This window comes from Xenopus laevis, chromosome 6L (assembly GCF_017654675.1).
Source record: "Xenopus laevis strain J_2021 chromosome 6L, Xenopus_laevis_v10.1, whole genome shotgun sequence".
Taxonomy (NCBI): domain Eukaryota; kingdom Metazoa; phylum Chordata; class Amphibia; order Anura; family Pipidae; genus Xenopus; species Xenopus laevis.
The window spans coordinates 144009711-144032590 of NC_054381.1; the positions used below are offsets into that span (position 1 = coordinate 144009711).

Consider the following 22880-nt stretch of genomic DNA (forward strand, 5'->3'; position numbering starts at 1 on the left):
TGCATTCACCCCAGAAAACCATATATTTTCGGAAAGTACACATTCCCACGAATCCAAATTGGGTATGCATGTCCTTGTACTCCAAAGTACCAACCCGCAAGCCTTTCCTAAATTTGGCGATAAAAGCAACAGTTTTTACATTTTTGAAAATTGCCTAAAAATATTGCAATTGGCCGCATTTATCTCACCCAATTTCTTACATACAATTCTAAAACACCATAAATACTGATGCCAAGGGTCAATTGAACCGTTTGATGCCCAATATGCATTGATATACCAAGGCAGCTGGCATGTGCGGACCCAAAATGAAAATAGTGCATATGATTTTTCTCTGCTGCCGATTCGCCTTCTGTGAACATAGACCCTTGACTTCATATTATATGCCTCAAGACCCTCCTAACAGCAAAGACCCCCCCAAAACCATATATTTTTGGAAAGTACACATTCTGACGAATCCAAAAAAGATAAAGACGTCTTTCTACACCAAACTGCAAAGCTTTTCTAAACGCAGAGGTTTTTACATTTCTGAAAATCGCCTAAAATTGTTGCAGTTTGCCGCATTTATCACACACACTGTTTTACGTATAAAGAAAAATCACCCTAAATATGGACGTCAGAGGTCTACTAAATAGTTTGATGCCCAATATGCATAGATTTACCAAAGTATGTGGCGTGTACAGACCCCAAATGAAAAACATGCCTATGAATTTTCACGCTAGCCAACTAAGCTGCAGAAAAGAGAGCCCCAACTGTGCGTTATGTGCCATAAGACCCCAAAACTGTAAAAAGACCCCCAGAAACCCATATATTTTTGGAAAGCATATATTCTGGCGAATCAAACTAAGAAAAATAAATCTTTCTATACCAAAGCACCAAACAGCAAAACTATACTAAAGATACATAAGGAACAATAATGCATGGATAAAATTGCAATAAAACCACAAAAATAGCGTAAATCAATGAAATAACAAAATAATTGATCCGGCAGCGTAATTAGTGGCCGAAATCGATTATCCAATAGTCACGCTGTCAAAATAACATGCTTTTAGGCAAAACAAACAGTACAATGAATAAGTAAAAAAAAAAAAAAAAACCCTGTTTGTGAGTTTTTGTGTATACATATTTGTGCACTAATAAAAGTTGTCTGAGTGTGCAAATACATGTAATTAAGTGTAAATAAGTGTACAAAATCGACTAAGTGTGCTAAAATAAAAAAATAAAAAATAAAAAAACACAAATTTTTACTAAAATGTTCATGTAAGTGTATAAATGTACTGTAGGTATGTGTAAGTGCAGGTAAGTGTGTAAAAAAAAGTGCACTTACCGTTTTTGTAGCAGGAGGATCGCTGGAACCGAAGGACGACTCCTGGCAGCGTGTCTGCAGAGTTACTGCGCAGCAGGAAGTGACTGGGCGCGTGGTGCGACGAGGAGGAGGTAAGCCAGCAGCAGCAGCGCTTACATTGCGCTTCTGCTACTTTGAAGTCGGATCTGCGACAATCGCGTCGCAGATCCGACTTGACAGCCCCCCAGCCACGTTGCCCAGGGGGCTGTCTACCCTCCTGACTCTCTGCAGAGGCGGCAAAAGCCGCCGATGCAGAGAGAAGGGCTCAGCTGCAAAAGAACGTACGAGGTACGTTCTTGGCAGCCTGAGCCCTGAACCGCCAGCACGTACGCCGTACGTGCTTGGCGGTTAAAGGGTTAAGAGAAAATATTTTCTACTCAAATTGAATCTCACCCATACATTTTCACATGATAAACCATAAAATAGTGTTTTCTCATTGATTTAAATCTGGCCCATGATTATGCATGATGTTATTCACAATACAACGTGTTTCCCCAAAAGCAGCAGAATAATGTTAAAGGGATACTGTCATGGAACAAAAAATGTTTTTCAAAATGAATCAGTTAATAGTGCTGCTCCAGCAGAATTCTGCACTGAAATCCATTTCTCAAAAGAGCAAACAGATTTTTTTATATTCGATTTTGAAATCTGCCCCTAGTCATGTGACTTGTGCTCTGATAAACTTCAATCACTCTTTACTGCTGTACTGCAAGTTGGAGTGATATCACCCCCCTCCCCCCCCAGCAGCCAAACAAAAGAACAACGGGAAGGTAACCAGATAAGCAGCTCCCTAACTCAAGATAACAGCTGCCTGGTAGATCTAAGAACAACACTCAATAGTAAAAACCCATGTCCCACTGAGACACATTCAGTTACATTGAGAAGGAAAAACAGCAGCCTGCCAGAAAGCATTTCTCTCCTAAAGTGCAGGCACAAGTCACATGACCAGGGGCAGCTGGGAAATTGACGATATGTCTAGCGCCATGTCAGATTTCAAAATTGAATATAAAAAAAACTGTTTGCTCTTTTGAGAAATGGATTTCAGTACAGAATTCTGCTGAAGCAGCACTATTAACTGATGTGTTTTGAAAAAAACATGTTTTCCGATGACAGGATCCCTTTAATCTCAAGTGAAATCAGTCAGAATACTAGGGTTTCTTACCTCCTTCCTTGGAACAGAGCTTTACAAGGTTGTGCACTGTATCCATGAGCTCAAGCTGCTGTTTTTGTAAGATACTGTTGTTGCTTGTTGCCTTATTTAACTGCTTCTCCAGCTCCTGGATTATGTAAATCTGACGGGACACTAGATTTTGCAAAGATTCCTTTTCTGTTTTTAAGGTATTCAGTTCATCCTTGTGTCTCTCTTCCATTTCCACCATTTTGTTTTCTAGTAAACTGTGCATAAAGAGAAATTCAAAAAATGGTAATTTAGCACTAGACAGAGTGGGAGAGTGGGAATTTCATTCAAGGATTCTAAATATGAATTTGTTTAACTGCAGAATAGTTAGAAATACACTTGGAGTCCCATTAACTAATTTTTGAGGTGCAGAAAAAAAATGTGAGCTCTGAAAAAAAAAGCTAACTTTTTTTAAGAAAAAAAAACATGAAAAAATATTCATGTGCACATTTTTTTCAACAAATAAAGTTATTAGAGAATATTCCCATTGGCATCTACTAACCCTCCCCAGCTTTTACTTGTCAATTTTTTTGGACGGTTTTCTCAGTCTTTTTTGTTAATAAATCTAGACAATTTTCAGTTTCAGAAAACTTCCACTTGAATCGTGGAAAAAAAAAAATGCAGATTACATTTTTGATAAATCAGCCCCATGTGTGATCACAAGAAATAAATTACTTCCAATGTATCAGTTGTGCATGTGAAGTCAATGACTTCTACAGTAGCTTGACAATTAATGGTTATTGTGCCTAGGTTGTAGCTCCCATCCAGTGTATTTCATATCAATGGCTGATTAGTACATATTCTCCTGTGCTTAAGTGAAAATGTTTCATCACTCAGTTCCCTGCACCAATGAAGCTTACAGTCTAAATCACCTACCACAGACTAATAAAAATACATTCATTTGGGTAAATTCATCCCAATTCCATAAACCTACCAATATGGTTGGCATTAAATGATAAAATCTGATCACCCAGAAGAACAATATATAACATGGAAACTGTAAAACACTTTACTGGAAACACTTATAAAACCAATAGATAGCTAAAAGGTGACTAATCAGGATGTTGAAGCATCACTAGTTAATGACTTCCATTTTATTCTTTCAGTGCTGGGGAACTTATGGTGTCTGTCCACTAACCATATTTCATTGATGTTCTTCAGGGCCTGATTCATAACATTCCTTGTGTTCTTGGGCTTACTCCTACAATCCCATTTATAAATATATAGATATATATTACCGGAATGTAACTCGTTACCGGAATGTGACTTGTTTCAAAAGAATTCTTGGCTGGATTATTGAAATGGGAGTTTAAATGGTTCCTATATGTTTCTTACAAACAAAAATTGCTGAAACACATTAATGTTTCAACTTTGGTCCTGTTTCTTTACACACCAGATATACCCCCTCTCAGCATCTCTTCATTTTCTCTTTATGCAGGAGTTGGGAGTCTGAATGACAGTTCAATCCATTATATCTTTTAGGGGACTTCTTAGAAGATTTATTAGAGTTCACCAGAAATCCTGTCTCTCTACATGCAGATTTTGTGCCAAAGTCAGTTATTTGTTTAGATTTTGTTTGTACTGGAATCAGTTATTTCAGTTAGCTCTAATACATCTGCTAGGAAAGGCAATGCCCCCTATAACATTTATTGGAAATCAATAAAAATCTGACACCCAACTCCTGCATGAAGATCGAGAAATATACACACACACATATCATTTTTGTATCATTAATTGTACCTTATAGTTTACAGAGCCCTAAAAATTTATGTTTTAACATAATTTCTTTAAATAAACCACTTGGAAAATTGTATTTTCTTAGTCCCCTTAAAATACTTTCAGCCAAATTGCTGTCTATATTATTCCCTGGTTGCTGGAAGGAGATGAAAGCTTTTCAGTTAAGTAATTTGCGATAATCAGAATGCATATTGCTCATGAGCAAACCACTATATTTGTATTGGCTCTATGGCTTGAACTCCTTTAAAGATGAGTTGCAGCAAATGAGGGTATTCTGTTAAATGATGTCATAATTGTAAGGCAGTAAAAACGACCTGCGGCTTCAATAAAGGGTAACACTGCAATGCCCCACAGATTGAAAAAGCCGCAAAATTTCAACTATTTAGTAAAACAAAGAACAAGCACACTGCTTATGGGTTTAATGGTGTGGAAAAGCAAATTAACTGAACTGTGGCCCCTGGGCATGTGCTAACATTATTGTACATCCCACAACATAAGTGCAAATCTGCTTCAGTCTGGTAACCCATAACATATCAATGGTAATTTGCATTAAATCACAATTACAATTCATGCATTTTTAGGAATAAGGTTCCTATAACTAAAGAAGAAGTCAGCTGGAATGTCTGTGGCACAGATACAGGTATGGGACCTGTTATCCAGAATTCTTGGGACCTGGGGTTTTCCAGATAATGGGTATTTCTGAAATTTAAATCTCCATACCTTAAGGGGCAGATTTATCAAAGGTCAAAGTGAAAATTTGAATTTTAAAAATTCTAATTTCAAGCTAATTTTTGTGTACTTTTGACTAGGGAATAGTCCAAATTCAATTCGAATTTGAAAAAAAATTGAAAATTCGAATTTTGAAATTTATCATGTACTGTCTCTTTAAAAATTCGACTTCTACCATTCACCATCTCAAACCTGCCAAATTGCTGTTTTAGTCTATGGGGGAGTTAATTGGTGAACTTTAAAAAAATCAAAGTTTTTTTTGGGAAAAACTTTGAATTGAATTCGATCGAATGCGCTATTACTTTGATTCATAAGATTTGAATTTGATCAAAAATTGTACCTATTCAATCGAAAATGGACCTATTCGGCCAAAAAAAAACTTTGATTTAATTTTGGTTGGTCTTTTTGAATTCGAATTTCGAAGTTTTTCAAATTCGAATTTCGACCCTTGATAAATCTGCCCCTAAGTCTACTAAAAATATAGGAGTTTTTGCCTCCAATAAGGATTTATTATATGTTAGTTGGGATCAAGTACAAGGTACTGTTTTATTATTATTATAGAGAAAAAGGGCATTTTTTTAAAAAAAAATACTTTTTTGGATAAAATGGAGACTATGGGACTATGGGAGACTACAGGTTTCCAGATAACAAATCCCATACATGTACTCCAAACACAGAGGTTTTAGGGGTGCACATCCAGTATCATACCATATTATGTTCCCTCTAAATGCAATTTAATCTATTTATAATTTTTTTTGTAATCTTCTCACTGTAATCCAACTATGTTTGTACTTGACACAGCTTAATAAATGCTCCCACCAACACAGACTTTCACTTTATTCCCATAAACCCCTTTGAACCAGGCAGCTATTTCCTGTCACTAACAAGTGCAGAATGACAGAGAAAGACATATTAACTGAACTCTGAAGCAATGCAATAGATCTCTGCATTCTGATTCTTTTTCGCAATTTTCAAAACTAAGGGGCCAATTTATTAATGCTCAATATCATCATTATAGCATGAATAACAACAAGAAAAAGATGAATCCACAGTGTCTACATGCAATTTGTATTGGGGATTAACTATTCAGCGTCATGTTAGAGCTCAGCACTGGCTCTGAGCTCTAATACAACATAGAGCAGAATGGTGATATTCAGTAAATTTATCATCAAATTGTTTTTACAACAATATTATAAACAATTACAACAGCAATGAACCACTGACATTTGATAAATCCTTTTGTTTTTCTCTATTTTATAAAATGTATGCTCTAAGTACTTGTGTACTGTGAATGCCTGTGCCTTTTGCTTGTCATACCTCTCTGTAATTTGCCTGGTTATATTGGGATTCAATGAGAGTACTATCATAAAGCAGTCTTTAGGAACAAAAATATGTTTAAACAAACATAGTTTAGAACAAGAACTTTTTTTCTCCTAGAAATTCCAGGTGGCCATAACCAGATTGATAATTCATTAGGCCAGATTAAATTAATCATTGGACATTAAGGGGCCTATTTATTAAGCCTCACATTTTTTCTGGTTGAGTTTTTAAGGGGAAAAATCCTATTTTTAGAGAGAAATAAAAAACTAAAATTTTTTGAGATTTATTATGCTCCAAAGATGCTAAGAATCAGAACCCGAAAATACTCCAGGTAAAACCTGTAAAAGTCAATGACAGATGTCCGTTTTACAGTTGAAAGATTTTTTTTGCCTTCATGATGTTCGAGGGTTTTGGGCTGTTTGATTCTGGTTTTCATTTTAATATCTGAAAAATTCAAAGGTTTCAGGCGACTGCTCGACAAGTGTAGAGGTTTTCGAGCGACAATTGGAAAAAGTCACACGATTCGAACTGTCGCACATTTTTGTCGACTTTTTCCCGCACGTACAATTTTCATTAGGATTTTAAAGTAAATTAAGTGAAATTGGGAGTTAGGTCAAATTTTTATTATATAAAAATATTTATTATTAAAATAATGAGCTAAGTTGGAGTTTTAATAAATACCCCCCTAAATGTAATATGTACATAACCTCATGGATATTGATTGTTACCAAAACATAAGTGCCTATTTGTTTGGAATATATCCTTACAACAAACATATCTGTCAAACTTATTATTTAATATGGGTGCATTCTGACTAATTAGCTGGTCCTGCAAAGCAAGGAAATGAAAGGCGTAGAGGATGAAATGACAAATTTTCATGTTAAGAATGGTGAATTTCTTCCTTTGATCATTTTCCCTTAGGTTTTCTGCCTCTAGAATTGGGGCTGAAACAAAACACCCAATGTGTCCAGCTGTCAAATCTGCATTTCCTTTAGTTTTTCCCTGACAGAGGGCTAGATGTGCTCAGTCAAGAAAAGGACAAAGCTCCCAAGATGCTGAATTATTAAATATAATTTATAGTGATGGACAAAGTGAAAAATAAAAATTAAAAATTGTGTTTTTTTGACAATTAGCAAAAAAAGTCAGAAAACCTCTAAAATTTTAAAAAAAGGTCCAGCAGGATCAGTGCAGCTCCCAATGACTTTCATAGAATCTTGAATGCTTTTACTTAACAAAGTACAGTATTGTATGAGTTTTACATGGCTTTAATAATAAATCTCCAATTTTTAGAGTTTTAGAGAATTTTAATAAATAGGCCTCCAAGAGTTATTAAATTGTGTTTTGTGGGAGCTACTAGCTAATGTTGTGTGGGTAAAAAAAAAACGCAACCACACCCAACCCTAACCCTCAAAACTTTAACCTCCACCCGACACTCCCAACACTAATAAACAAAATGTTTCCATTGAAGGACCTATTACCTATGTCTTCTCGTTCTGTATGCTACTTTTGTATGTGCCTCTGGTTACAAGACACAGAAGCTTTGGGAGCAGTGGAGCAGTGTACTTCTCCAGTCTGACCCGCACCCAACCCTAACCTGCATTGGTCACCCCAATTTCAACCCAAATCCGCCGAACTGGTGGTCAACCTGTGGGTAACCAAGAGTTTGTGGTCATTTCTAGCCAGTGAAGTGCCAACACTTCCTGGAGCTACTAGCTAGTGAAATCCTACCAAATCCTAGAGTTACTAGTCAGTGAAATCCCACCATACTAAGGGCTGCAAAATTGTGCCTCTAAGGATCCATAACTGTAGCACTTGCATCTCTCACCAGTCATAGGAAAAAGATGCAGATTGCAGCTCACTCAGCTTCAATGAATTGCTACAGTCTAAAATCCTCCCAGAATTCTCCAGCTTAAACTTTCTGGATGACAATCAACAGGTCAATTTAGCGGATGCCCATGTACCACCCTGTATGCTCTGTAGGCAGTGCCATATACAGACAGATGGACACTGAGGAGCAACAGTTAGAATGGAGCAAAAAGAGAAAAAAGCTAATTAAAATGGGACAAACTTAAAAAAAAACATTACCTTGCCCCATTTTTTCCAAGTTGTTATATATAGACATTTCATTGCCTTTAGACCTACATTATAATTTTATCTTAATAGCAAACCTCCCAGTAGATAAGTATGAGTCATTGCTATGCACTCTCATTTATTAGCAGCTTGTCATGTCAATGAAGAAGATCTAGATTTCAAATGAATGAGTCTCACTAAACAATCCTTTTTTTCAAGTTGACTTATTATGGAAAAAGCTATTTACTATATTTTTTAACCGCATTCTTAATTTAATCCTTTTTTTCTTAAAATACATAAATTGTTAGTATTAGATTTTGGTTTGATAGCACAGAGCAGGCATCATCATTGCAATATTTCATTCAAGTAATATGTGGTTTCTTCTTATTGCTTCCTCATAAGGAATACTTTCAAAATACATTATTACTTCCATTAACCTAGAAATAGGACTATATATCATAACCTTCATATTTACTGGGTGAATCCTATATTTGTCTTTCTCAGTAGGCTGTGTTGTTTTAAAATAATGGATTTTCTTTTGGGAGCATACAGTTAAGTGTCTGTAAGATATCTATGGATTTATTCCAAACTAAGTAACCAAAAAAAAGTAGCTAAAAGTAAAACAATGTTTATTTAAAAATTCCTCTTCAGATGCTGGGGGCAACTGTTAACTTTCAAACTAGACATCCCATATATGAGTTGTTAGGGCTTTTTCTCTATGAGAAAATGTGGTGCAAAGTGCAAAACACAGGTACAAATAAAGAATTATATATTTTGCTCACTATGCACTAGCCCCCTACTTGCACCTACTATTAAGGGGGTGCAAAAAGTTGCACCTGACCCTCTATACAGTATTGCTTGCATCTGGCATTGCTACATAGTTGAGGCATAGCTCATTGTCAAAAGGTGGTGGCCTCCTTGACTATTGGATGCCATTCTGGAGGTGAAAGGAAGGAGTGTCAGAAAATACAAGACACCACAACACCTTGTACTTAATACCTATTCAGTTATACTTTCACCTTTGCTATATTCTGCTGCCCCCCTTGCATTTTTTATTCTGCTTTCCACATTTCTCTCCCTTTTACTCTGCAAATTATTTTTCTACTCTATTCTTCCCTTTTACAGATCTATTCTGCTCTTCCTTAAATATATGCCCCCTTTCACATTCCTCAGTGATGTAATTTAGCCTCATTCTTTGACTCTTTCCTTCTTTTTCCTACACCCTTCTACTCCCCTGATCAATTACCTTCTACCCAACTATCCCAGTGCACCCATGTCCCACAGTATTCTATAATTGTCCAAAGAATGTCCTATCAGATCATGGCACCAATACTTGAAAATGAATGTAAGTATAATCACAGGTCTCATCCATATCATAAACTACCCTTTAGTGAACTTGACTTGGTGCCGAGGAGAACACCTCCCTCGTTGGAATGGTTGCAGAAACTAGCTTCTTCCTGCAAATTATGTTATGGTAAGTATAAAACCTACAACTGTACTTTTACACTTAATTATATCTGAACAGCACTTGCATTGTACAATTGTATAACAATATAATTACTGGGGAGTTGCATGTACTACAGTTGCTAATTTGCATTTGGCAATTCTCTATTGTCAATGCTTAAGACTCGACATAGCCTGATAGGATTTTGATAGGACATATCTAAACCACCTTCCAGCTCAATCAAACAATGCACAATTTTCTGGTCAGAGAATTCAGTAGTTAGGTATTTATTAGTATATGCAGTTTCTTAGAATAAAAAATAAAGTAGTAGTAGTTGCATCCTGCCAGTGCTCACTATATATTTATAAAGATGTGCTATAGCTTCTGCTTTCAGTTGCGTGCTTCCTCATAAAGGACAGATGCAAGTCTACTCAGGGAGCAGTCCAGAATAGTTAGGAACAGGTTATGAATAAATAACCTGGAATATTAAATGAACAGAGCACTGCCATTGAAAAGTACTGATGCCATGATGCTGCATAGACACATTGACTTCACACCAGCCCAGGATGAGCCAAGGTCAGCACAAAATTTAAATTTAACAGTGTATCCAAGAATAAGTTCAAGAGTTCCACAGTCTTATTCTCCAGTTACTCTAAATATGTCTTTTTCATTGTCTCTTTTGCCAGGACATGTTTAAATATATTTTGGAAGGAAGCTCTGCCAGCAGCACTGCAAACATAATTTTAAGTGACATATGGCAAAAAGATTTAAAGGGATACTATTGCAAAAATAAAAATTTACCATAAGCTTCGTCTGCAATATGTACTTACATATAATCAATTAAAAAAATTCTGAACGGTTTCTGAAATAATCAAGTTACACTTCACGATACCCCTCTCAGCATCTGTCTCTCTTCATTCTTTCTTAATGCAGGTGTTGGGAATCTGATTTTGAATGGCAGTTAAATCCAATCTGTCTTTTATGTAGAAGATGTGTTAGAACTCCCTGCCAAAATCACCAGAAATCCTGTTTCTCTACATGCAGAATTTGTTCCAAAGTCAGTTATTTTGTTAGATAGTTTGACCTGGAATCAGCTATTTCAGTGAGATCTGTATTTCAGTGAGATCAGTATATATCTGCTTAAAGGGAGGCCCCCCTATAAGATATATTGGATCTAACTGGCAATTAAAATCTATCACCCAACTCCTGCATGGTGACAGCATGAAGAGAGGGATAGTGGACATAAACTTGATTATTTCAGAAAATGCACAGAATTTTAATTGATAGTATTCAGAAAGTTTCTTATTTCAGTATAATGAAGCTTATATTTATTTACATTTATTTAATTCAATTAATTTAATGAAAGCCCATCTGTGGGACATGCACAAGTATAACCTGTCACTCAACTATCAGATCGCTGTCCAGAGTCTCTTTTCCAGCTGTCATGAGACACACTAGAAGTTAACTTGTTAAAGGGATACTGTCATGGGAAAAAACATTTTTTTCAAAATAAATCAGTTAATAGTGCTGCTCCAGCAGAATCCTTTGCTGAAATTCATTTCTCAAAAGAGCAAACAGATTTTTTTATATTCAATATCAAATTCTGACATGGGGCTAGACATATTGTCAATTTCCCAGCTGCCCCAAGTCATGTGACTTGTGCTCTGATAAACTTCAATCACTCCTTCAATCACTGCTGTACTGCAAGTTGGAGTGATATCACCCCCTCCCTTTTCCCCCCCAGCAGCCAAACAAAAGAACAATGGGAAGGTAACCAGATAACAGCTCCCTAACACAACATAACAGCTGCCTGGTAGATCTAAGAACAACACTCAATAGTAAAAACCCATGTCTCACTGAGACACATTCAGTTATATTGAGAAGGAAAAACAGCAACCTCTGAAAAGAAAACAACTTATTGTGATAGCTTGTGACTAAGTTATGGTGATATCTCCATTAGTTGCAAAGGCAAAGATAAGACAATAAATTGTTGCCATTAATCAAGTAAAATGGTTTCATTGACCTCTCTTTCTATGCTGCTCTGTTTGTTTGGTCATTGAAGGCCAGATGTAACAAAAAAAATCTTCTTATCCTGTTGTGAAAACAAATGTTATGTATATATCAAATATGGGTAACTTTGACTTCTCTGGCCTAAAATAAATTTCAAAAGACAACTGCATTCATTTCCCCTGATGTTTAGTTATCACAGATGGAAAACTCTCTATTAATTGAGTTAACTGTGAGCACATTCCCTGCTGGGCTAAAGCTTAATGCAAGTTTTAGGGATCAAAGAATTTGTCAGCACCTTCTTTTAACACCATCAGAAATGTTCATCGGGAGGCTGAAAATTTGTTTTCTTTAACATCTCAACTGTTATAGTTTACATTAAACTAGCAGTGAACTTAGAAAATTCTATTTTTCCAAACACAATAATTAAAAACGTTCCAGATAAAAACAACTAGGGGGCCCATTCACTAAGCTCGAGTTAAGTTATAGAGGAAAATAGAGGAAAAATAGTTCGAATTTCGAAATGTTTTTTTGGCTACTTCGACCATCGAATTGGCTACTTCGACCTTCGACTACGACTTTCGACTTCAAATCAAATGATTCAAACTAAAAATCGTTCGAATATTCGACCATTCGATAATCGAAGTACTGTCCCTTAAAAAAAAACTTCGACCCCCTAGTTCGCCACCTAAAACCTACCGAGGCCAATGTTAGCCTATGGGTAAGGTCCCCATAGGCTTTACAAGGTTTTTCTGATCAAAGGATAATCATTCCATCAATGGATTATTCCTTTGATCATTCGATCAAACGAATTTCGCTAAATCCTTCGAATTCGATATTCGAAGTCGAAGGATTTCAATTCGGCAGTCGAATATCGAGGGTTAATTAACCCTCGATATTCGACCCTAGGTAAAGGTGCCCCTAATGTATATATATTTTGATTTAACCAAAAATTACAAAGAAAAGAAGAGAAATATTTTTTAAAATTAAATAATAAAATAAATGTGAGAGTTTAAAATAAATAAATGCTGTAAAATTTTAAGCAAAATATATTTGAAAATGACAATAAATAAAATAAATATGTTACCTGTTTTTTTCCTGGATTTTTGTAATTGCATTTGTTTGCTGAATGAGCTGTTTTTCCAATTTGTAGGTAGACAGTGCATTTTCCAGCAGCTGTATTTCTAGTCGTGACGTCTGATTAAGAACCTAGAGAGGAACAGAGACATCAGTGATAGTGGAACAAGATAACATAGAGTAGTCTGTTTCCCTGTTCAATGCAAAAAGTCTAAACAGAAGAGTGTATGTTTAATCTGAGATGATTAATGAATTACCCCACCTTAATGAGTAACCAATACATGGCAATGGTGATCACTCACTGTCACAGAAGCAAACAGTAATGCACATTCTATACTAGCATGATGAGTTCTAGAATTACATGACGATAATGAGTATCTAAAACCCCATGACACATAATTATAGGTACTGCAATGGTTTAGCACGGTGGTCCTCAACCCTTATTAAAAAAAAATTATTTGATTTTTGTACATGTAAGAAATAAAGAGGGTATAGAAAGAAGATAGGGAGGTTAGGGTAAATACATAAACAATGTCAAAAATTATATAATTATAGCAAAGATAACAAACCATTACTACATTGCATTATAACTTGTTTAAGTAGTACACTTATAAAATATTGCATAGCGGATGTTTATATCATGTTAGACTGCTGATTACTTACACTGGTATTACAAAATTGTCATAACAAATTACTTATTTGCTGAAATATTATCTAAAAATGTCATTCCTTGGGGATCAGTTAGAATGCGTTTCTTATTCAGCTCAATAAAGTCTATTCGTGATTTCCAGTTTTTAACGTGTTTAAATGCATTCCCTTTTCTATAAGCAATTAATTCTTCCATATTTCAAATGTATTCTATATATTTTATCCACTCAGGTACGCTGGAGGTTCAGTTTACTTCCACTTGTGTGCTATGATCTCTTTCACTAAGGTGAGTATATATTTTAAAGTTGGGCTTGCAATGATTCTTTTTATGATTGTCACATAGTAGCAAATTGCAGATGTATGTATAGAGATTTCTTCTTCTGGGAAGATTTTGTTTATTATGTCTTTCATTCCTGTATGGTTTTAGTAGCTTACATTTATACCATATATGTTCATATGAACCTTTTTCCTCATTGCATCTTCAGCATAAACCCATATATATTTTTTTATATTTCTGGGGTGAAATACCATCTTGATATAAGGGGGCACATTTACCTAGGGTCGAATATCGAGGGTTAATTAACCCTCGATATTCGACCGTTGAAGTTAAATCCTTCGACTTCGAATATCGAAGTCGAAGGATTTAGCGGTATTCCTACGATCGAACGATCGAAGGAATAACTGTTCGATCAACGATTAATTCCTTTTATTCGAACGATTCGAAGGATTTTAATCCATCGATCGAAGGATATTCCTTCGATCAGGAAATTGTTAGGAAGCCTATGGGGACCTTCCCCATAGGCTAACATTGGCCTCAGTAGGTTTTAGGTGGCAAACTAGGGAGTCAAAGAATTTTTTAAAGAGACAGTACTTCGACTATCGAATGGTCGAATAGTTGAAAGATTTTTAGTTCGAATCGTTCGATTCGAAGTCGAAGGTCGTAGTCGAAGTAGCCCATTCGATGGTCGAAGTAGCCATATTCGACCATTCGAAATTCGAACTATTTTTCCTCTATTCCTTCACTCGAGCTAAGTGAATGGGCCCCAAGGTGTCAAGGTATCCAAAGGTATCATAAAGTATTTACTCTTGCAGATGACTTATTGTTCTATGTAATGCAACCCCACATTAGTATACCAAATTTGATGAATCTGATAAACAATTTTGGATCTATGTCCAATTCCAAAATCAATTACAATAAATCTGAAATACTAAATATCCCCTTATCACAAAAAACATCTACTAATCTACAAAATAATTTTTCATTTATATGGGCCAAGAACTCAATTAAGTACAGGACTACAACTGACTTACAACAAAAAACATGTGAATCAAAAGAACTATGAAACTTTAGATGAAGATATCCCCAACCTTTTTTATGCATGCGTCACATTCAAATATAAAAAGAGTTGGGGAGCAACACAAGCATGTAAAAAGTGCATGGGGTACCAATTAAGGGCTGTGATTGGGTATTTGGTAGCCCCTATGTGGACTGCCAGCCTACAGCAGGCTGTGTTTGGCAGTTCCCCTGGTTTTTATACAACCAAAACTTGCCTCCAAGCCAGAAATTCAAAAATAACCACCTGCTTTGAAGCCACTGGGAGCGACATCCAAAGGGTTGGTGACCAATATGTTATTCTCGAGCCACTGGTTGGGGATCATTGAGTAGAAGAACCCTTAAGAACCAGTTATTTTCTGTTTCTGGGCTTTTGTGCCAGAGGAATGATAGAAAAAACACATTCACTTTTTGTATTTCATTTAGCATCTTTTTAGCAAAGATGAATGTGTGCAGATCTACTTTTATAGATAACAGTGAGTGAGACCAAATTGTGTGCATCAGTTGACAAATGCTGTTTTACTCGACGAAACGAGGAAATTCGGCCCAAATCCATGCCTGGCAAATTTATTTGCCCATCACAAATGGCATACTGTATTTTCCCCTATAACAGCCTGAGATGTATTAGGTACATAGGAATGTTAAGGTTTATGCATGATATTGGCTCCACCTCTGGGGCCCTATGAACGTTTTTGTGGTTCTGATCAGGAGGGGAACTGCCATAATATAATAAAAAATAATCCTTGGGTGTTACATTTGGCCAGCCAAAAACAATGCATTTAATTCTCTGAAATCAAATATTATTATAGTCTTTTATTTTATACATGGAGGTCTAACGTGAACTGGTAACGTTCACTTAAACATAAAACTGAAACATAAAAGCTTGAACAGACATTTTCTTTTACTTAAAAAAGCAAAAATCCTATTGAGTGACCAATGTCATAATCTTTAAGGGTGTTTCATTTGTGGACTATCTCTAGCTTCTCTGAATGAAATGGGGGGGGGGGGGGGTTGTTCTGTGCCCTTTATAAAAGTATTCAACTGGCAGCCAAATGCATTATCCTTGACAAAGGATTATGTTAGGCACAACATTAGTTGAAGAAGCAAGAGAGGGCAGCCCCACTTTTTGTTGCATCATCAAATCAACACACTAAAAGGACTACACTGATTGCAGTTTAATTTGAATGCAATCAGTGTAGTTACATAGTTAAATCGGGTTGAAAAAAGACAAAGTCCATCAAGTTGAAGTCCTCCAAATGAAAACCCAGGATCCACACACACACACCTCCATCCTTTTTACACATAAATTATATATGCCCATATCTATACTAACTATAGAATTTATTATCACAATAGCGTTTGATATAGTAACATAGTAACATAGTAACATAGTAATATAGTAAGTAAGGTTGAAAAAAGACACATGTCCATCGAGTTCAACCTTTTTTTTTTTTTTTTTTGTTTATTAACTACCTATCTGCCAGTTGATCCAGAGGAAGGCAAAAAAACCCATCTGAAGCCTCTCCAATTTGCCTTAGAGGGGGAAAAATTCCTTCCTGACTCCAAAATGGCAATCGGACTAGTCCCTGGATCAACTTGGACTATGAGCTATTTCCCATAACCCTGTATTCCCTTACTTGCTAAAAAGCCATCCAACCCCTTCTTAAAGCTATCTAATGTATCAGCCTGTACAACTGATTCAGGGAGAGAATTCCACATCTTCACAGCTCTCACTGTAAAAAACCCCTTCCGAATATTTAGGCGGAACCTCTTTTCTTCTAATCGGAATGGGTGACCTCGTGTCAGCTGGAAAGACCTACTGGTAAATAAAGCATTAGAGAGATTGTTATATGATCCCCTTATATATTTATACATAGTCATCATATCACCCCTTAAGCGCCTCTTCTCCAGCGGGAACATCCCCAATTTGGCGAGTCTTTCCTCATAGCTAAGATTTTCAATACCTTTTACCAGCTTAGTTGCCCTTCTCTGTACCCTCTCTAATACAATAATGTCCTGTTTGAGTGATGGAGACCAAAACTGTACGGCATATTCTAGATGGGGCCTTACAAGTGCTCTATACAGTGGAAGAATGACCCGCTCCTCCCGTGACTCTATGCCCCTTTTAATACAGCTCAAGACCTTATTTGCCCTTGATGCTGCTGACTGGCATTGCTTGCTACAGCCAAGTTTATCATCTACAAGGACTCCAAGGTCCTTTTCCATAATGGATTTGCCTAGTGCAGTCCCATTAAGGGTATAAGTGGCTTGGATATTTTTACATCCCAGGTGCATGACTTTACATTTATCAACATTGAATCTCATTTGCCACTTAGCTGCCCAGATTGCCAGTTTGTCAAGATCCTGTTGCAAGGATGCCACATCCTGGATGGAATTAATTGGGCTGGATAATTTTGTGTCATCTGCAAACACTGATACATTACTTACAACACCCTCCCCTAAGTCATTAATGAACAAGTTAAATAAAAGTAGACCCAATACTGAGCCCTGGGGGACCCCACTAAGAACCTTACTCCAAGTAGAGAATGTCCCATTAACAACCACCCTCTGTACCCGATCCTGTAGCCAGTTTCCTATCCATGTGCAAACGACTTCATTAAGCCCAACAGACCTTAGTTTAGAAAGCAGTTGTTTGTGGGGCACAGTATCAAACGCTTTGGCAAAATCCAAATAGATCACATCTACTGCCCCCCCACTATCCAGAATCTTACTTACCACATCATAAAATGCAATCAAATTCGTCTGACATGACCTATCCTTCATAAAGCCATGCTGATTGTTGCTCATAATGCCATTCATTAGGACAAAATTTTGAATGTGATCCCTTAACAAGCCTTCAAATAATTTGCCCACCACAGATGTCAAGCTTACTGGCCTATAATTGCCAGGCTGAGATCGTAATCCCTTTTTAAATATTGGAATAACATCAGCTCCAATCCATAGGCACCATACCAGAAAATCAGAAATAAGGGCTGGTCTAAAACTGAACTAAGCTCTCTTAGAACCCGGGGGTGTATGCCATCAGGCCCTGGAGCCTTGTTTACATTAATTTGTATTAAAGCTTTTTGAATCATATCCTGAGTCAGCCACTGACTAGATTGAGCTGAACCATTCGTGCAGTTATTAAGTGAGCCTGTGAACCCAGACTCCTCTATTGTATACACTGAAGAAAAGAACTGATTTAACACATTTGCCTTATCTGTATCTGTTACAACCATACTGGTACCATTATTTAATGGAGCAACACTCTCAACCTGCATCTTTTTACTATTAATATATTTAAAAAACTTTTTAGGGTTAGTTTTCACCTCCACCGCAATTAACTCTTCATTTCTTTTCTTAGCCTTCCGGATTGCTGATTTACAACATTTATTACAGTGTTTATATTCATTAAATGCAGCTTCTGTCCCTACAGATTTGTAGTTTTTAAATGCCTTTCTCTTCTTTCCCATTAACATCTTTACCTCTGTATTAAGCCACACAGGATGATTCTTAGAGCTTCTACGTTTAGTCCTTAAGGGAATAAATTGAGAACAGTAATGATTTAATATCATTTTAAAGGACAACCATTTCTGTTCTGTGTTTTTAGCTGAAAACCTAATGCCCCAATCAATGCTCTGTAGGGCAGCCCTCAAGGCACTAAAATTAGCTTTGGCAAAATTCATGGTTTTTGTTGCCCCAGTATATTTTTGTTTTTTGCACCAGACATTAAAAGATATAACATTATGGTCACTATTACCCAGGGGTTCAATGACTTGCACATTTGCTATAAGTTCTGGGTCATTTGAGATCACTAAATCAAGAATAGCATTTTTTCTGGTAGGCTCCTCAACAACCTGTGCTAAAAAATTGTCGTGCAATAAGTTTATAAACTTGTTCCCATTAACTGATCTAGCAGTACCGTTGCTCCAGTCAATATCTGGGTAATTAAAATCCCCCATTATCATTACTTTACCTAAACTAGCAGCCTTTTCTATTTGCATTAGGAGCTTTGTCTCTTCCTCCTCACTTACATTAGGGGGTCTATAGCATACTCCTACAATTAATTTGCTGGATTCTTTACAATTGGTGAAGAACTCCACCCATACGACTTCTGGCCCCTCATTTTCTAACATAACCTCCTCCTTTATATGAGCTTTTAAATCCTGCCTAACATACAGACATACCCCTCCTCCTTTTCTATTGCCTCTGTCCCTCCGAAACAAAGTATAGCCACTGATATTATGTCTGTCCAGGAAATCATCCAAGCCGTTCTTAAAGACATCAGAATCAGCCATCACAACATCACTGTCCTCACTGTGAAGAACCACCTACATTGCTTCAGATGAAAGTTAATTTCTTCTAGTCTGAAGGGGTGTCGTAAAGTGTAATCATGTCCCCTCGCAAGTGCGCAACCCCAACCATGACAGTCTACCCTCATAATTTAAGTCTTCCGTCCCTCTAACCAATTTAGTTGCACTTAGTCTCTGCACTCTCTCCAGCTCATTTATATCCCTCTTAAGGACTGGAGTCCAAAACTGCACTGCATACTCCAGGTGAGGCCTCACCAGGGACCTATAAAGAGACATAATTATATTTTCATATCTTGAGTTAATGGCCTTTTTAATGCAAGACAGAACTTTATTTGCTTTAGTAGCCACAGAATGACACTGCCCAGAATTAGACAACTTGTTATCTACAAAAACCCCTAGATCCTTCTCATTTAAGGAAACTCACAACACACTCATTTAGTGTATAACTTGCATTTATATTATTTTTGTCAAAGTGTAGCCCTCAATATGGATTTATTAGACAGGTTCCTACATATGCAAATGAGCTGGCAACCTATATACATGGCACCTACAGAATGTGAAACTTTTTCATATAAAACAAGATTTTTGCTGCCAACTAGTAAAAAATTCACCAGCAAAAAATCTGCCGCAACAAAAATTTTTTACCCCATAAGGCATTTCTGTAATTTCTGAGATCACAACAAAAAAATGTGGTCTTGAATGTTTTAAAATTTATTTCTGAACTCAAATTTATTAATATTCTCCAAATTTCTGAAGATTTGATTTGAAGACAAGATGAGCTCCTAAATTAGTAAATGGGAGGTGTAATTTTAACATTGAAACAATTTTCTTTTAAACAAATTTTTTGAAATAATTCGATTTTTGTTGCAAGCAAATTTTTGAGGGGGGTTTGTGTATGGCTTTAAAAGAGGTGCAGAAAGATTACTTATCCTCCAGATTCCAAAGACTTTAGTCATACAGGTATATGACCTGTTTTCCAGAATGCTCTGGACCTCAGGTTTTCTGGATAATGGACCTTTCTTTAAATCTACTAGAAAATCATATAAACTTTAAATAAACCAAATAGGCTGGTTTTGCTTCCAATAAGGATTCATTTTATCTTAGTTGGGAACAAGTACAAGGTACTGTTTTATTGTTACAGAAAAAAAGGAAATAATTGTAAAAAATCTGATTTTAATGGAGTCTATGGTAGATTGTCATTATGTAATTTGGAACTTTCGGATAATGGGTTTCCTCTAGTGATTTCATTTTTAACATAAATGTAAAAGGACAAGAAAGACATGACAAATAGCAGCAGTGCCACTAAACTTTATATTTAGATGACAAACAGGTCCGGACTGAGAATTAAAATAGGCCCTGGCATTTCAGGTACACAGAGGCCCAATCAGCCCACATAGAGGCCCAAACAGCTCCCACCAGCCTACTAAATACTGACTTTCTATGGCACCTTATAGCAGCCCCTCTGGCATTTGCCAGAACCCACAGATTGACATCCCGGGCCTGATGACAAACCCTTCCCTTGTGAAACTGAATAACCCAGCAATATTTAAAATTTAAAAAATCCATTACAAATACCAAATATACATTGATGACAGCATCCTTTAAACTAAGTTTAATCAAGCTCCTGCAATGAAGTTTTTTAAATTTTTTTGGGTGGCTCCATGTTGGCACTGGGTAGCACGACAGAAGGAGTCAATTTTTCTCAACTTTAATTTTCTGCATTTAAGTGTAAGTGACCCAGTAAAAGCATTTCTGGAGCATGTCCTTGAGAGATTTTTATAGCCTTTTTCTCAGCGTGTCTGTGGTTTAGACCTTGCATAAGCAGACCTGCAGTTTTTCTGATCAGTGTCCAGGAATCTGTCTTTACGTCCTCATTGGGAAAGCATGGTCTGTCAGATGGGGGTGGGATTTGGGAACACAACCTCGCCAAAACTAAGGACTACACATGCAGAATGTAAGTCTAATTTGTTCATACAAAGGGAAGTTTTACTCTGTCAAAAGCTAGTAACATGGCCATGTGGAATCACCCTAAAGCTGAGCCGGAAACATCCTTACCTTGCCACTGATAACAATACAACCATGAAAAATAATTGCTTAACAAAACTTTGATCAGATTTTGCTCATTTCCATTCTAGGTTTTTTTTTCTCCTGCTCTTGTAACATAATTCTTTCCCTCCTGCTTTTGTAGTGGTTACAGCAAGCCCAAACATACAATTATAAAATTTGATTAGCTCCATTTATTTTGTTTAAACTTAGTTCAGAACAACACCGGGAGTTCTAAAAATACATTAATGACATAGGAAAAACTAAAGATTATTGCTAGGAAATGATACTAAATATATAAACACACATACACACATACAATCACACACAGACACACAACTGCACCAAGTAAAATAAATATACAAGTATATGACATAAGTGAAGAATTACATTTTATTTTCGAAATAAAAACACTACCACATGGGATACATTCACGACTGAAGCAAAATAAGGGTGCACAGCCAGGTAATACCAAATAAAAAATATGTTGATAAGCCAAAAGAAATTCCGGGTTTAATTCAGCATGTCCTTGTGTGTATATAAGAATATTGGACTATGCACTAGACACAGTTATCCATATGTTTATGATTATACTCTCCATTTACTGGTCACAATGGAACATTTTCCTGTTTTACTCATTGGCTTAGAGTAGCTGCGTGTCCCCAGCCCCCATAACTGTAATGTAATGCTACAATGCACAAACAATACTTTTCATTAAAGTGAGTTCAGTACTAATATTCTGAACTATTAAAATGTTTAGTATGAATTGAAATATAATGCACTGCTACCCTACATTAATCAGTTTACAGTTTATTCAGTTAAGCTGCTGTGTAGCCATTGAGGCATTACTCATAGCGAAATAAAGCTGTAGGGCACATATTTATATAACAAATAATAGACAAGCTGTGCGGAATACAATTGTTTAGTTTTATCAGTTTATCAGAAGAAGATAAACCTTCATGACTCTGACTCTCAAATAATGGAGGCTCATTTACTAAAGTTTGCATTTTAGTGGTATTAGCGTCTTTTGATACCACAATTAAACTGTAATAGTGATGGGCGAATTTATTCAGCAGGCGCGAATTTTCGCAATTTGTTGTCGGCCTCAAAAAAAAACATGTTGCCAGAATCTGATTTTTGGACTCCGGCATCAAAAAAATGGACGGGGCATCAAAAACGGATGGCGGCATCAAAAACGAGACGCAGGCGCCGTTTCATGAATTTTTCACTGTTTCGAAAATTTTCCAGGAAATTCGCAAATTTTCCGGGGAAATCGAAACAGCGCAAATTCACCCATCACTTAACTCTAATTCTCTAAAATCACGGATATCATGAAATTTTTATAAAGATCCAAATAAAAAAAGGATGAATGAAAACAGCTGTAAAAAATAAATAAATTTGTAAGCCCCAAAGATTTCATGATCTCCAAAAACTTCTAAAACCATGAATGAAAGGCTGGTATTTCACTTCTACATGACCTCAACAGCATTTACTTGCCGTACTTTTGTATATGTAGATTTTATGGTTTTTGCACTTGATAAAGTATGGAAAAATCGTGGATTAAGTAACTTTATGAAAAATATTTTGTGTGCTCTAAAAAGTATGTTCTATGAATTTTCATACATTGACCCCATAATATC

General features: G+C 36.3%; 1 protein-coding gene across 1 annotated transcript in view; it reads right to left on the reverse strand.

Moving 5' to 3' along the window:
* angpt1.L (angiopoietin 1 L homeolog) overlaps positions 1 to 22880 on the reverse strand; it is a 192877-nt gene that overhangs the window by 85003 nt on the left and 84994 nt on the right. Inside the window, exons 3-4 of the mRNA XM_018268208.2 lie at positions 12914 to 13035; positions 2505 to 2737 (exon numbers count right to left, since the gene is read on the reverse strand). Of these exons, the coding sequence (XP_018123697.1) occupies positions 2505 to 2737; positions 12914 to 13035 (355 nt within the window). The remainder of the gene's footprint in view (positions 1 to 2504; positions 2738 to 12913; positions 13036 to 22880) is intronic.